This window comes from Gopherus flavomarginatus, chromosome 1 (assembly GCF_025201925.1).
Source record: "Gopherus flavomarginatus isolate rGopFla2 chromosome 1, rGopFla2.mat.asm, whole genome shotgun sequence".
NCBI lineage: Eukaryota > Metazoa > Chordata > Testudines > Testudinidae > Gopherus > Gopherus flavomarginatus.
The window spans coordinates 166,020,179-166,034,517 of NC_066617.1; the positions used below are offsets into that span (position 1 = coordinate 166,020,179).

Genomic DNA, 14,339 nt, shown 5'->3' on the forward strand with positions numbered 1-14,339 from the left:
AACCTTAATCTGCCTCTGTACAGAAGAGGTGAGACAAGAGTCAAGGCTATGTCCCTCAGGCCTAGCCAAAGTGTTATAATTAAGGCTAAGATTTAGTCATGGGTATTTTTAGTAAAAGTCATGGACAGATCATGGGTAATAAACAAAAATTCATGGCCTGTGACATGCCCTCTCTCAAATGAGTAGTCCTATTGAAATCAATGGAATTACTGACTTGAGTAAGGGTTTGCAGGTCTGAGCCATAGCTTTGAAAGGCTGCATTGCATGTACTTTCAAGCATACCAGTTCCTTATATGGGATACTTATATCCGTGATACTTGCATGTTCTCTCATCATAACTCTTATTCAAATCCTGGCTTCTTTTAACAATAAAAGTAGCTACTATTAAATGTATTATGCAATAATGAGTAAGCAGAACATTTCCTTTCCACCCATCCCTTGCCAAATAGCCTCAAAGAAAATCATATAAACTTCTTCACAACCTCCTGTTTAGGGAGGTTAAGATTATTTTTTTGCAGTGAAATAGTGGAATGAGTCTTCCATCTATTTTGAATCCCATGCTTAGGAAGGAACTCTCCCACAGTAATTTTAAACTTGAAAGGCTTTGCTTTCATTTTAAAATTATTCTTTCAACATTGGAAAATGCGAGAAGAGGCACTTTGCAATAAATGAAATATTTAAACTAAAATTAAGCTTTTATAACTTCAAATTAAGAGGCTACCCAGCATGGTAAATCCAAGATGGTGGGGATGTGAGTGTGTGTGTAGAAAGTAGACTTTGCTGGACACACAGGTAACCCAGATATTAATATAACAGAGCAGTGGTCATTTAGATTTCTGGTCTTTATGTAGACCTCCGACTGTATTAGACACAACTATTTATTGCCTTCTCCCAGCACCACCTTTTTAAATACAAGTAGACAGACAGAACTTGAGGTTCAATTTACAGCAGTTCACAGCACACTTACTGCCAATTAACTGTTAAGTGTGCTTGCTAAAGTGTTGTAGGACTAACAAGCTATTAAGAATGGCATGTTTGATACCTGGAGCATGGTTTTAGCAGCCAATCTGTTTCCATGTCTGCACTGGAAGAAGTTGTCCTTTAATCAGAGTTTCTTTGATCAAAGTCTAGTCCTGTTACAGATGTCTCCAGTAGTCTCTGCTACATACCCATGGCTCCTATGAAACAGAATAAGACCAAGAGCAAAACATATCTGCTATAAAGCAACAACTATATTGTGTAATTTTAATCCATTCACTTAAATCATTTCTATCATTTCTCAAAAGTAGATTGCGATCAGATGCTACTGCACACGTTAGACAAGGAGGATAAAAATAATGTAGAAATAATAAGCATATGCTAGCCCTTCAGTTAGATTTAGCTTATTCAAGCACCTTAGTATAGGCAGAGCTGAAAAACTAGTCTTCATGATTTGGTTGATGATAGTTGTTGGACTCTGAACTACTGTATTCAACATCAAGTGTAATCAATCCACAAGTGACTTAGATAACCAATTTCAGATTTCGGATACCAACATCGGATGCTTTACCAGTAATTCAGAGGCTGTCGCTTTTTTATGATATTCAGCAGTATTTTCAAATTCTGTGTAAAATTTATCACTAATGGGGCTGGAATGTGTGTTTTATCAAGCTATAAATCTCACTGAATTTTCAATTAATTGAATACTGTTTAACCAGTTGTACTAGGACTATGGATTAAGGTCTTAACTGCACCATGAGGAGAAAAAAATAAAATGAAGAGGCTAAGAACACGTACTCTAACTCTACCAGAATACAGGCTCTGATCCTGAACTGGGCCCAAACTGTGCTCAGTGCAGCTTGAGAGAAAAGGTGCAAAGCCAACTATTCCTTCCCACAACCCTGGGGCTGTCCAGCTACCTATGGAGTCCACAGTGCAAAGAAGAGCAACTTCTGGCCCGAGGGGCCATTTCAGCAGCCAGGCATTGCTGAGGTGAAGGAATGCCCTGGCCATGGCCCCTAAACCAAAGATTGGGAAAGGGGTGGCATGGAAGTTACTGTGGTAGCTCTATACCGCTTGGGGATTCTCCTATAGTGGATGAATCATTTATCAGCTGGTTAACCTAGCTTTAAGGACACTTTGTATCATCAGAGCAGCACACAGCAGCCTTAATGGATGAGAGAGTGATGTCCGAAGTTTTTATACCTTCACACCAAACAACCAGAAAGAATAAAAACAACAGCAACAACAACAACCTAGGGGTGAAGAGAGTGGGGGGGAGAAACAGTGGAGAAATCCACACCTGTGAGCTAAAGATCTGTTCATAAGTGGTGATTAGTCCATCATATTGGCAAAAATCTATAGGGCCAGATTCTCAGCTGTGCTGACTTTGGAATCTGAAAAGCGGAGAAGAGCAATAGAACATGTAGCTCTAATCATGCAAATAACAGACATTAACTACTATTTATAATACTGAAGCAGGGGCCAACTGTCAGCCCCTGGGTCCCCCAGAACATCGGTGCCCCAGGAGCAGCTAAGATTTAGTCAGGGGTATTTATAGTAAAAGTCATGGGCATGTCACAGGCCATGAATTTTTGTTTATTGCCCTTGATCTGTCCATGACTTTTACTAAAAATACCCATGGCTAAATCTTAGCCTTAATTATAACACTTTGGCTAGGCCTGAGGGACATAGCGTTGGCTCTTGTCTCACCTCTTCTGTACAGAGGCAGATTAAGGTTTTGGGGGACCCTGCCTCACCCCTTCTGCCTCGTCCCCATTCCACCCCTTCCGCCTGTGGCCCCACCCATAGCCCCACCCCTTTCTGCCCCTTCCCCTGGGGTGCCCCTGTTCCACATAGGGTCCTCCTCATTCTGCTCCCCCACTGCAGCCCCACAAATCCTTCTGCTCCATTCTGCCCCCACCCCACTGTGGCCCCAAGATCAGAGAAGCTCTGTCCCCGTGCCATGGCCTGGGGCCTCAGCAGGGAGTGAGAGCTCCCCCAGTCCCAGGGCTGCAGCCGCGGTCTGGGTGCTGGGGCTCCCCCCCCCCCTCCAACCAGTGTTTCTGTGCGGAGCAGGGTCAGGCACTGGGGCTTCCCCTGCTGCCCCATGGCTTCTGCTGCAGAGCAGGTATGGTGGGTGCTGGGTGGGGGGCTTCCCCCATCCCATTGCTGCTGCTGCAGAGCAGGGTCAGTGCATGGGGACTTCCCCGCCCTGGCAGCCAGGGCTCTGGGCTTCTGCTGCCCAGTGGCAGATTTTTTCCAGGGCCCCCCAGGTGACTGGGGCCCCTGGGCACAGGCCCCGTCAGTCCAGTGGCTAATCCGCCACTGCTTCTGTAAGCTTTATTTTTCAGTATTGTCTTTGGGTCTGATTCCACCACCCTTGCTTATGTCAAGTACTACTTTACTAAATTAGTAGTTCCATTGAAAGAAATGGGACTGCTTTGTATATTGAAGTACTGCTCGATAGTCTAAATTACAGAACCTTAGTCATGTTGATTAGTACCTTAACTTGTCGTACAGTCATATAAAACCAACTCCAAGGAGTGCCCTTTGTAGAGTGCTTTGCTATTTAGTGATTAAATACGATCTGTAAATGCTAGGTGTTATGAAACAATGACTTATTTATCTGGCAGTGACAGTTTCAGAAATAACTCAGTCTGGGTTGGGAATGTTATAATGTTAGTGTTTGACTTCAAATGCTGTTTGGATACCCACTTTACCACACCAAACCAAACCAAATCAAATCCAAACAATGGAACTAAACTAAAAATCCCACCCTAAGCCATATTCTGTTGTTCTGGGTTTCTGTGCTACCCTTGAAGCCAGCTGTTCATAAGACAGGTACAACTTAAAGGAAAACATAATGAATTTGATATGTTTGATGAGCATGCATATTAAAGCTCTGTTTGTTCAACAGTGTGATCTGTAGAAGGTGTGTTGTTGTTGGTAATGGAGGAGTACTTCGAAACAAGACGCTAGGGGAGAAAATTGACTCGTATGATGTGGTAATAAGGTAAGTTGTATCTCTTCTTATATAACAAAGTTTTTTGAGCAGCTTTGGAGTTCAGCTGTTATAGGTTAATCTATTTAACAATAAAATTCCATTCTATCCTGGATATTCCTGACTGCTTAAAGCAATTTGTAAAATAATAAATTGTGTGATATTGTATTCTATATAATTAACAGATAACACTGAGTGATGGTTAAGGTTGCACCATCTCTCCCATCTCACCCACCCATATCTTGGAAAACAGGGAAATAACAGATAAAAGAAGAAGTATCTAACATTCCTTGCCACCTTCATTTTGCTGTTGACAGCTCTCTCCAAAGGGCATTCACTTACATCTCCACTGCATATAGAAAAGTAATATGTGCCCCAACTTTATTCAACAAGCTGTCCGCAGCAGCACTTAGGTCAGTGTAACTTATGTCACTTGTGTGTGTGGCCTATTCACACTCCTGAGCAACATAAGTTATGCTGACGTAAATGATACTGTAGACATAGTCTCACATTCAATTTGTGATCCACCACATCCCCCAGATCATTTTCAGTAGAGCTGCCACCTATCCAGTTATTCCCCAGTCTCCTAAATGCTTGCAACCCCTTCCAGCTTCGTGTCTTCCACAGATTTTATATGCACATTCCCCACTCTAGTATCTGTGATGCTGGATACATCATAGAACCAAAGGGTTAGAAGAGACTGCAAGGGTCATCCAGTCTAATGCAAGATTTATTGTGTCTAAACCATCCAAGACTAGTCATAATTTAGTTTATGTACTAATACTTCCAGTTCTTCCTGTTTATTCCCCATACATCTTGTATTGCTGTATCAACATCGAAGATTTTGAACAGGTTCCCCCATTTATTTTCCTCTTGCTGCTTCTATGACACTATTGCAATTTTCCATGTCTCTGCCCCTCCCAACATTTACCTTCTGGTAAGGTTGCCCTTTTTTACCTGTGGGGTTTTGTCATCTGCCCCCTTTGAACCTAGTGTAAAGCCCTCCTCACTAGGGTGGTGAGTCAGTGCATAAAGATGCTCTTCCCCTTCCTGATGTCCTGTAGTGGGGTAGTAAGCCCTATACTGTATACACTGAATCTTCCTAAAGCCTCTGTCGTGTGGAGATAACTCCTGAACTGTCCTCATAGCGTATGTCTTCATTAACGCGTCAGCACTACTCCTGTGTCTGCAATCTACTTTAGGTCATTAGTAACAGTATTGGCTTTGATTTAGTAACATTGTATAATTTGTTACATCTAATATCCTGGAACCAACACAACTGCAACAACACAGCAAACAATATTCAAGCTGTAACGTTTAAACCTTATATAACTCTTTTTATACAAAATATGTGGTAAGTTTTAAACAAACTTTATTTCAGTCTTCTCCTGGCAAAGAATTGCATTCTTAGTTTCATAGCTTAGAGTGATATAGTGATTTTAAAAAGAGATCCCAAGAAAATGTCAGGCACTAGAAAAATTTTAATCATATGGCACCCTAGCATGACTTTAACTGTAGTGGTACTACCACCAAACTTTTTATTATGGTATTGATATACTGTTTAAAATGTATATTGTGGTGTAAATTAAAACAGTGCTTTACAAATAGAAGATATGCTCATTCACCCTTAAGAACTTACAATCTAATGGCATTAGTTTGCAAACAGTGCTTTCTACAGCCAGTAGTCAATTTCTTTAGAGTAAATGGGACCAGTCACGGCAGTATGCATTATGCTGGGTAGCAAATGTTTGCAAGGCCAGGCCCTGAGAGAGATGAGACAAGACACATGAAAATTCAGGGAAAGGAAAATGATTGGGGAGAAGGAAAGATAGCAGAATCCTTGGAAGAAGTAGCTTTGAAGGAAGATTTTGGAAAAGAGGGCAGAGGACTTGATGGACATGAAGTGGTAGTGTTGTAGGTATTGTGAACAAGATAATAGAAAGTGCAAAGCTTAGTGCAGAAAGAGCCAAAAGGAGCAGTGAGGGAAGAGAATTGGGAAGAACAAAGGGAGAGAGTTGGTACTATAAATAAAATAGCACCACAACGAATCGAACTTTCCCCTTAAATAAATCTAATTTTTTAAGTTGTGTGACAAGGGTATCTAGCTGATCTATGGTGTCTTTTTAAGTTCATGAAGACTCTTTAAAATCAACATGTATGTACAGTAATCATTAATATTACAGTACACAATTATTTTTTCAGGCCCCCTCTCCTTCTGGAGTCAGAAATGAACACACTTATTACCATGGACCTGTTCCACAAATACTGGAGCCATCTGTAACAAATAGCATTTTCCATAGTTTCTTTTCTTCTTTTAGGTATTATTCATTTCCAGGCTCCAGCCCTGAGGAGTCTGCAGCCTAACTCAGACAAATGTGATACACAGTGAAATGTTTTAGACAAAGTGACAGAGATGGTGGTGGGGGAGATCATCTTCTTGAGATTTTGCGAAAGCAGTGGATTTTAAGGAGGACTGGGAGAGTTCTTAGCATGTGGGGATTGACAGATTGTTCCAAAGAGTACAGGACAGCCACAAAGTAAAGGATCTGCGAAGGTGATTTATACCACTACTACCACCACTAGTCAGCTTGTTTAACTCTTCAGGGCAGAACAGAGTCCCCAATATCTTGGCTCTCCCATTTTCTTTAATTCAGTATCTTTCAGAGGAGCAGTCACTCAGCATGTACAAATATCAATAAAAAAAGTAGAAACTATATATATATGCCCCACACAGGTTAAATTAAAACTAGGTAAATGATGGACACAATCTGAACCCTAATCCTGTTGAGATACAGAAGAGAATTAATTCTCTTCATTTCTCCAACACTTAGAGAGTTGCATTGTCTTCTCTGGAACCTGGACCTTCCAGCAATTAATCAGTAGCTATCCGCGTCAGGTCTTCCCTGGGGTGTTTTCACCTCATTTGAGGATCTATACAAGTATAGAACACACTGTCTCCAATTCCCCCTGTTTCTGAGCTGTGTTTCCAGCAGTTACCACCAGCCAGCAACTTCCCCATCCGTAAGTATACATAGATTTACCCTGGGGAATTGCCATGGTGACCATCCTCTTGTCTGTGCTAGGATGGTTTAGCTTTGTAGTGACTGGCTGTATCACATTTGTTACTCTCCCATCTTGGCTATCAATTACTAAACAAGTGAAACAAGAAAACAAAGGGCCTGGCTTCCCCCATCATGATTTAGGAGAAACTGAACTAGATAATCTGGAAGTTTTACGACAGTGTTCCAGTTTATGGGCCAAGTCAGAGGGAATTTTGCTGGAGTAGGACTGCATGGTTGGGAATATTGTCATTTATTCTGAACCTTCTTAACTAAATTTTCTTACAAGTCTGAAGACCCTGGGCTAAATTGTCAATGCAGGATCTACTGTATAACTGCATGTCTTCCAATTAACATTATTAATAAAATTCATGCTGCTAAATTCTTGTGCTATTTGCCCTGCAGAGCCCATTAAAATGGATTTATGGTGATCCTCTTTGTGTACATATTTTTTCCCTTGCCTACAGAATGAATAATGGTCCCGTCAGAGGGTATGAAGAGGATGTTGGGAGGAGGACAACTTTCCGACTTTTTTATCCAGAGTCTATTTTTTCAGATCCAATTCACTATGATCCTGATACTATTGTAGTTCTTCTCGTCTTCAAACCACATGACTTAAAGTGGCTCTGGAACATATTGAATGGTCATAAAATAGTAAGTTTATTTGTTTATTATATTTAATTAGTTTGGATTCAAAATGTCTTGGCTTTGTTCACTTTGGCTGAGTGTATGCATCGACCGCTTTGTACTAATCTTAGAAATAAAGGGCAGTAATAAACTAAACAACAACTTGTGTATAGTATGGAACTGTACATTTACATGAGCTTGCTTATATCAGAACAGCTCGTTATGTTCCTACAATTTAGCTGAAGACAAGAAAAACTTTGGAAAATATTCTGGGTCAAAGCCTCAACTGGTGTCAATCAGTATAATTGAAATGCATGGAACTACAGCAGTTCACACCAGCTGAGGATATTACCCTCTGTTTTGAAACCATTCTACCCATGTCATATAGTTTTATGATACCCCCCACCCTCCCGGCCCCAATTTCTTCCTCCACAGTTTTATATTGCTAGGAATATATGCATGGAAACAGGATTTTATTTTTTTAAGTATTCATCCCCACTTGTTCTCTGTTCCCCCACCTAAATGAGAATTCTTTTGATCCACACTGGATCATGGAATGGGAGCACAATTGATTTATATGGCAGATGGAAAAGGATTTTTTTATAGGACGTGGTATTTTAAAAATTGAGTCTCAAGTGATGGACATTAGACTTGTTTTTGCTCGACCTTACTCTGGAATCACTGGGTTACTGAGGAAGGTAGACTGGATGACCGTAATGGCTTCTTCTAGCCTTAAAATTTATTAAACTTCAGTGGAATTACTCCTGATTTATATACCAGTTCAAGTGAGATCAGAATCAGTTACTCCATTTTCAAAATAAGCAATAAGCACAGTACCTGCCAACATTCTCAAAGCAAACATCAGTAGATTCTGAATTTGCATAAATGTGTGTACCTTGCATCATTTTAAATAAATCTGCATAGTCTATGGGGAAAACCCTATAAGGTAGAGTGGGCAACTCTGTAAGCAGCAGAAGGAACTAAAGCCAAAGTGAATCCCCTGACCATGCAAACGAGCAAGCAAAGTACAGAAAATACGACTGATCAGCCAAATTGTCTCAAAAGTCATATAGGCCGAATTCTGCCTTCACATACATAGGTGAAAGTGCTGGTGACTTCAGGGGGAGAGGTCTCCATGTATCCAAAGGTATTATTGGGCCCAGTATTTTTCTAACTATCTTATGCTGTGCCAGAGATATTTAGGACTGTGTAATATTTTCTTTCTGGCAAACTTGTGTATGGGTTTTCATAATATGGTCATAAAAATGCACTGCTGGTAGATATTTCATATACAAGAAACTCCATTCTTCTATATCCTCAGTAACATTTTGAGGAATGTAAAACATCAAAGTCTCTATTGTAATTTTTTTTTTAAATCATGTGTGTGGCTTCTCCTCTCTGCCCACTCCAAATGCATGATGTGTGAGTTAGACAAAAGCAAAATCAACTAATCCTAAAAGTAAAACAATATATTTGACTATTACAGAACACTAATGGTTTCTGGAAGAAACCGGCCTTGAAAATGATCTATAAAGTTAACCAAATCAGGATACTCAATCCTATCATTATCAGAAAAACAGCACATGAATGGCTTCAGTTCCCAAAAAAGTTTTCCAGAAAAGAAGTAGGTATATTTTTGTTGTTGTTGCTTCAATTGTTTCCAAACATGATATAAATGATCACAATCATCTGTTTATTGTAATTATCTATGTTGAAAAACCTCTTTCATATTTGCACTATATTATTTTATTGTTTTGTTGAAATATTCAATAGACAAAACCGCACCATGGCCTTGTTTAGTCATTGACTCTGAAGCACATCTGTATGTCTTTAAGTGTGTAGCATCTCCCATGCTTGTTTTGTAGTTTTAACACGAGTTAACTGGTTGAGATGAGCCCTACAGCTTAAGCTAACGCACATCAATAATACATCTTTTATCCTAGTGTGGATATGGCTTCTGTGTCTACGTAGATTCATGTAGCATATACTTACAGAGCAAAAGAATGTATAGTAGTATGTGTGGGGAGGGGGGCTATAAAGACTTCATCATAATGGGTTTGGGCTGGCTGAATTAGCCACTGGAATGAGATGCGCAATATTCAGTCCTGGAAAAATAGTGGTTTTAAGGTCTAATGGTTCATAACTAGAATGGAAAGCTTTATATCCCTGACTTCTTTCCTTGCCTTCCAAAAGGACATAGCCCTCACTTCACCCCTGGAAAGTTCATAGACATTGCATCACAACCATACAGTATTTCCATGCATGGAAAAACTAGATAGGTAATTTTGCGGAAGTTAGTAAAATGTATTGGTTTTATTTTTCCTCTCTCCCCTCAGTGAGATTCACGAGAAACACTAAGGTTTGAGTGTTGGAGGAATATGAAAAATGATGCCAATGTGGTTTTTATTTTAAACTGCCTGAAATATTCCTAAAATATTTTTGTTTGTAAAATGTTCAGCATAAACAGAATACTTAATGGTGGAGTGTGTTATAAAGGGTTTAGTGGCACTTGCTTAGGTTGAGGTGTATTTATCAACTGAGCAACAGGGGCATCCTCAGTTTAACCTGTATAGGCAGCAAAGAATCCTGTGGCACCTTAAGACTAATATACTTAACCTGTGTAGCATCTGCCCCAGAGAGTCTTTCTGTGTTTAATGCATTGAAATGTATGTGACATCTTACCTGTTCCTTCAGAGATTCCAAAAAATCACCATCGCCCAATATGTGGGTCACACTGCTGTGGTATTGAGTAAAGAACCACAAGAGAGGCAGAGGATAGTTTTCTCAGTGGTGCTGTTAAGACTGGGCACTGGCATAGAAGTCTGAGGAGTCACAAACCCAGGAAAAAGAAAGGCGTTTTTAGCCAGGGAAGCAGATACAGACCCCAGATTCATGGTTTTGTTGTTCAAACATTGTTTTTAATGATGAAATATATTTGTAATTTATAACAAGGCCCTCTGAATTTGGGGGCTCTCATTCCTTAGTGGGCTCCTGCATACATTCTATCCTCTTCCAACAGCCTCTCAGCATTCTAGTGGAAGGAGTGCCATCAAGTGGTAGCTTTGCAAACTGGGGCAGAGCATTGCGATTGACTTAACCTCTTATTTTTATATAAAAATAATTTTAATTGATAGAACATTCTTTAGAAAGAAACTAACAGAAATGTAGGTTTTAACCTTTAAACCTTCTTTGTGTAGGCAGGATTGATCTTAGACTGCACAGGCCTTTGTAGTGCTAAGTAAATAAGCTTCATCTGCCATATCATTAAAGAGCAACTGACATCCCATGGGAATCTTTCCCAAGTATCCTGTGTAGAATAAATACCACATTTGTCTGATTTGACCTTTCTAATAGTTCTTGTTAAGCGTATTTTATTTCCATGAAAGCAAATTTATCTATTCCTGCTGCTTTTTCTCTTACATTAACTCAAAACTTGCATCTGCTAGCTCAGCTGGGTGCTTTGTAAAGGACTGTACTGTCACAAAGGTGTTTATGGCTTCAAATGGGAGATAAAGCAACCAGAGCAGAGGAGAATCTAATGACCCTCTCATGCCCCATAGATAGGCTGACCAGATGTCCCAATTTTATAGGGACAGTCCTGATATTTGGGGCCTTGTCTTATGTAGGCACCTATTACCCCACACCCCTTGTCCTGATTTTTCACACTGGCTATCTAGTCATCCTACCCACAGAAAGCCCCATGGCTTTGTGAACTCCATGTTATGAAATGTTCTCCCCTTAAAGGTGGCCATAGGGGACAGAAACAACAGCTGGGACACCTGTGAAGCCATGCTGTCAGTGAGCCAGATGGAGACCTGTGATCTTGGTATTGGTATAGAGGCATAGAGCCACTCCAAGAAGGGGTTGTCTCACATGACTCCCAGAGGGCAGCATTGGTTCTGGGGAACAACTTGTTTTCTGTTCCATGGGAGGAGGGTGGTAAGAGTGTAAACACTCCCATGTTTCATCCCTGAGAGAGTGATCCAAGGAAAATTCTTTAAGGAGTTACTCATGGAATCTTGCATCCACCAGGCCCTCTCCCGCAGGTACATCTATGGGAAGGAGCAATCCAGGTCATAGTTTTTAAGATTTTCCAATCCCTTCTTTTCTGAATATACATGTTGAACAATAATGTTTCTTTTCCATCCAGTTTTGATCTTTTCCATTATGCCAACGTTGCTTTCCCTCTTTTTGTTCATATTCCAGCACACTGTCATATACTTCTCTGTTTATTAGCATTGCCCACAACATTAATAGAGTTCTAGAAGTCGCAATTATAAAACCATATGTGCTCCCCTGTATGGCTGCCTTGTAAGCAGCAATGCTAAAATACTACCAGGTCATTCATAAGCCATGCCTATTCCTGTTAAATGTCTGGCTCTCTGAATGGACTATGCTAAAAGGGGTCTAGAGTCCTGTGGCACCGTATAGACTAACAGACGTTTTGGAGCATGAGCTTTCATGGGTGAATTACGCACTTTGTCGGATGCATGTCAGTATGAAGTGGGTATTCACCCACGAAAGCTCATGCTCCAATACGGCTGTTAGTCTATAAGGTGCCACAGGATTCTTTGCTGCTTTTACAGATCCAGACTGACACAGCTACCCCTCTAATACTTGAGAAGGGGTCTAGAATCTGGAGAGAATTTTCTTAACAGCTGATGACAGGTTTTTTTATATTTGGTCAAATTCTGAGCCTGACCAGATCAGTATTTAATTGACAAAACTTTAGCTCAGCAAAATCCACAGAAATAGTTTTACTTGTTGGAGAGTTGTCTTTTTTTACAGCTAAATATTACTGGTTGTTGTGTTGCTCTGAAATTGTTGGGAGATGACAGTATATTTTATAAGATTAACTCATTTTGTGTGCATTTGGTGATCATGAAAGTCAAAGACAGAGTCAGGTAAAATATAGTCAAATTCTATATAAGATTCTCCATACATCTATCAATTCACTTCATTTCTGATTTACAACATACCTGCCATGCCTGTCTTGGTCCTCTCCAGAACAAACATTGTGACCATCGCACAAAAGGGTATGGGAAATTTAAAATGTGAATGGCAGAGAGATTTGAGTCTTCCCACTAAACTCATGATCTAAATGCCCAGAGGCAGAAAGTTATTTTGTTTATTTGCAGGACTATGAGGCAACCACTCTGTGTTAGGTAAATTAATATTATTTTCAGAGTATACTGTAACTTGATAAAGTTTCACATAGATGATGGTTCTGTTCTCTGATTCTGATTTCCACTTACAAAAGAACTGAATATTAAAGCCCTTATGGAGCATGTTTACTCTTACATGGCATTTTTATGATAAACCTATCAAACTTTTTGTGGCAATGTTCTACAAATGTGAAGTGTTATAAAGTAAGACTTCTTCGTTCTTCTGAACCAAATGTTTAGGAAATCAGAATATCTCAATATGATGTGCTAGGGCCAAAAATATTTTTCATTATCTATCTGAGCTTAAGGCCTCTCTTCCAGTCCTCAGAAGCCAGTTTCATAGAAATAAGGAATGGAAAAGATCCATCTATCTATTATGTTGTCCAGTCCCTCTCCCTGCCTATGCAGGATTGATCCAGCACCTCCTCCTGCATCCCAACCCCTTGCCCCAGGCTTAGCCCAGAGCCCCCTCCCACACTGCAAACCCCTCAGCCCCAGCCCAGAGCCCGCACCCCCTCCTGAACCCCAACCTCCTACCCCAGCCCGGTGAAAGGGACTGAGGGTGAGGGAGAGTGAGCAACGGAGAGAGTGGAGGGTGGAGTGAGCAGGGCAGGGCTTTGGGGAAGGGTTGGGGTAGATCCTGGGTTGCCCTTAAATTCAAAAAGTGATCTTGGGCGTAAAAAGGTTGGAGACCGGTGCAATAGATCATCAGATAGATCCAGCAATAACAACGAATTGAATATTCAAATAGTCTTTCTCTGCTCTGGTAATACATTTTAACTGGTTCTTCAGAATTAAAAACTGGACACTGCTCATAATTATTTTTAATGTACACAGTGATATTTTGGCTTGTATGGTGTGGATATGTGTTGCTGGGTCTACTTTTAGAGGAGAGACATTTTTGGACATAAACAAGTTCATCACTCATGACTATTTTTCTTCAAGAAGAAATATTTTTTTCTTTCTTTCTGAAATTTCCAGTTCTGAAAAAGCTCAGAGCTACTTTTAGCAATGTTTCCAACTTCCTAGTACTGCAGAGTCATTAGTGGGTTTTATGTTATTGTTAAAACCCCTACTCTTGAGTTTGTCTCCTTATATCAAGATGACAATTATATTTGTTTGTGCTTTTAGAAACCCCAACATCCTACAACAGGGCTAATTGCCATCACGCTGGCATTTCACATATGCAATGAAGTTCACCTGGCAGGCTTTAAGTACAACTTCACTGACCGAAACAGTTCTTTGCACTATTATGGCAATGAAACCATGTCTGAGATGATTGAGGTAATGTACTATTTTCTTTTATGGGAAATGCTTAGAGAAAAATAGTGTTGTGCTAATAAGTTGGGAGACACAATGATCTGAAAGGATGAGCATGGTTTAGGAGTCAGAAAGTCTCGAGTTCTATTCCTGGCTCTAGTAGTGATTGGCTTTTTGGTGTTAGGCAAATCACTTTATCCTGCCTCAGTTTCCCTTTCTGTAAAATGGGTGGAGCTGGTCAGATGT

The 14,339-nt window shown here is 40.2% G+C and overlaps 1 protein-coding gene across 7 annotated transcripts in view; it reads left to right on the forward strand.

Annotated features, from left to right (window-relative positions):
• ST3GAL6 (ST3 beta-galactoside alpha-2,3-sialyltransferase 6) overlaps positions 1–14,339 on the forward strand; it is a 78,364-nt gene that overhangs the window by 59,138 nt on the left and 4,887 nt on the right. For 6 of the 7 annotated variants that reach the window (XM_050960477.1, XM_050960485.1, XM_050960514.1 and 3 more), the window contains 4 exons: positions 3,899–3,994; positions 7,509–7,695; positions 9,155–9,292; positions 13,965–14,117. In XM_050960477.1, coding sequence (XP_050816434.1) covers positions 3,899–3,994; positions 7,509–7,695; positions 9,155–9,292; positions 13,965–14,117 — 574 coding nt within the window. Of the gene's footprint in view, positions 1–1,782; positions 1,972–3,898; positions 3,995–7,508; positions 7,696–9,154; positions 9,293–13,964; positions 14,118–14,339 lie in introns of those variants that run through there. The other variant, XM_050960531.1, reaches the window with a different exon arrangement.